This window comes from Colobus angolensis, unplaced genomic scaffold (assembly GCF_000951035.1).
Source record: "Colobus angolensis palliatus isolate OR3802 unplaced genomic scaffold, Cang.pa_1.0 Scaffold838, whole genome shotgun sequence".
NCBI lineage: Eukaryota > Metazoa > Chordata > Mammalia > Primates > Cercopithecidae > Colobus > Colobus angolensis.
In genome coordinates, this window is record NW_012122243.1 from 218,384 (window position 1) to 220,431 (window position 2,048).

At 62.0% G+C, this 2,048-nt stretch overlaps 1 protein-coding gene across 1 annotated transcript in view; it reads left to right on the top strand.

Annotated features, from left to right (window-relative positions):
* Positions 1-2,048, top strand: part of IRX5 (iroquois homeobox 5) — a 3,334-nt gene continuing 1,286 nt past the window's right edge. The window contains exons 1-3 of the mRNA XM_011929961.1: positions 1-249; positions 1,308-1,713; positions 1,887-2,046. Of these exons, the coding sequence (XP_011785351.1) occupies positions 1-249; positions 1,308-1,713; positions 1,887-2,046 (815 nt within the window). The remainder of the gene's footprint in view (positions 250-1,307; positions 1,714-1,886; positions 2,047-2,048) is intronic.

Here is a 2,048-nt window from a genome sequence, read left to right on the forward strand (position 1 = left end):
ATGTCCTATCCGCAGGGCTACTTGTACCAGCCGTCCGCCTCGCTGGCGCTCTACTCGTGCCCGGCGTACAGCACCAGCGTCATTTCGGGGCCCCGCACGGATGAACTCGGCCGCTCTTCTTCGGGCTCCGCGTTCTCGCCCTACGCTGGCTCGACTGCATTCACGGCGCCCTCGCCGGGCTACAACTCGCACCTCCAGTACGGCGCAGACCCCGCGGCCGCAGCCGCCGCCGCCTTCTCCTCGTACGTGGTAAGTGAGCGGGATCCGCGGCTGGCGAGGGGCAGCAGGGGCCCGGCGGGTGGACGGGGGCGGAGGGGGACACGGGCCTAGGCGCCAACACCGACCTCCCCCGCCAAGCTTCGCGACCCCTTCAGACTTGGGCGATTGTCTCCCCCGGCTTCGCCCAGGCCTCGCACTCAAGAGTTGCTCGGAAAAGAGAGCCGCGTCTTGCTCGAATCGCTGAGCTTGCGGGAAGGGGTTCTGTGGGGAGAGGTAGCTGCAATTAAAGAGCAGCATTTGGTGTAAACGTAAGCTCTGGGCTGCCCTGCAAATTTTATATTTTTGGTTTTGCCATTTTGGAAAAGTAGTTCAAAAGAAATAGACCCGAAATTTGAGCAGAAGCGTGCTAAGTTAATGTAAATGTGTTTGGCCTAGCCTTTAATTAGTCCTCCAAAATGTTGCAAATCCGTAATCCTATCTTCGCAATCCGATTTGCGGGTATTAAATTTCAGAAAAGTCGGTCGAGCTGCGGTGCATCCGGGATTTTTCGGCCGGGTTGTAACTTCGGTCTGGGTTAATATTTTTGGAGGGTGGGAGTGCCTGGGCATGGCTCGGCTTTTTGTTTGCATTTCTTAGCGTGTTGGAAAAAAAAAAAAAAAGAGCAAGAGCCTTTACTTCCCTTGTTTTCCCCCCTTGCGCCCAACGTACGGCCGCTCCCGCGCGGGACCGCGGAGTCGCCTCAGTTGCCCAGGCCTCTATCTGGATGGAGGCCGGGCCGCCCTGGCCAGATCTGCGCACGGGGTACGGACGTGCCCGGGCAGACGGGGGCCTATGGGAGGCACCGAGCCCGGGACAGCTTCAGGGGCCCCAGAAGGACCTGACCCAGGAATTGAGGTCCCCGCTGCCTTCTGAGGAGGGGGAGGAGTTGCTCCTAGATCTGAACCCAGCCAGCGTTGCCCCAGAGGAAGCTGGAGTGCGGGCCTCGTCCACCCACAGATCCCAGGGAGCGCAGGGAAAAGGGTGCTCCGGTCGTTCCGATGGCAGTGGAGACCAAGGCCCACACTCACCTCTCTGCGTCTCCACCGCAGGGCTCTCCCTACGACCACACACCTGGCATGGCGGGCTCCTTGGGGTACCATCCCTACGCGGCGCCCCTGGGCTCGTACCCTTACGGGGATCCAGCGTACCGGAAGAACGCCACAAGGGACGCCACGGCTACGCTCAAGGCCTGGCTCAACGAGCACCGCAAGAACCCCTACCCCACCAAGGGCGAGAAGATCATGCTGGCCATCATCACCAAGATGACCCTCACCCAGGTGTCCACCTGGTTTGCCAATGCACGCCGGCGCCTCAAGAAAGAGAATAAAATGACATGGACGCCGCGGAACCGCAGCGAGGACGAAGAAGAGGAGGAGAACATTGACCTGGAGAAGAACGACGAGGACGAGCCCCAGAAGCCCGAGGACAAGGGCGACCCCGAGGGCCCCGAAGCAGGTTGGTGGACACGGGAAAGGGCGTGTTGGGCGGGAGTAAAAAGGGAAAGAGAGACCTGGAGGGGGCGCGCACGGGGCCTGGAGGTTGGGGGCAGGGGTCTCTACCTTTGCGGGCTGGAACCAGGTCCCGCCGCGCGGCCACTGCGCCTCTGACAGCCTGGATTTCACCCGCAGGAGGAGCTGAGCAGAAGGCGGCTTCGGGCTGCGAACGGCTTCAGGGACCACCCACCCCTGCCGGCAAGGAGACCGAGGGCAGCCTCAGCGACTCAGATTTTAAGGAGCCGCCCTTGGAGGGCCGCCTCGACGCGTTGCAGGGCGCCCCCCGCACCGGCGGGC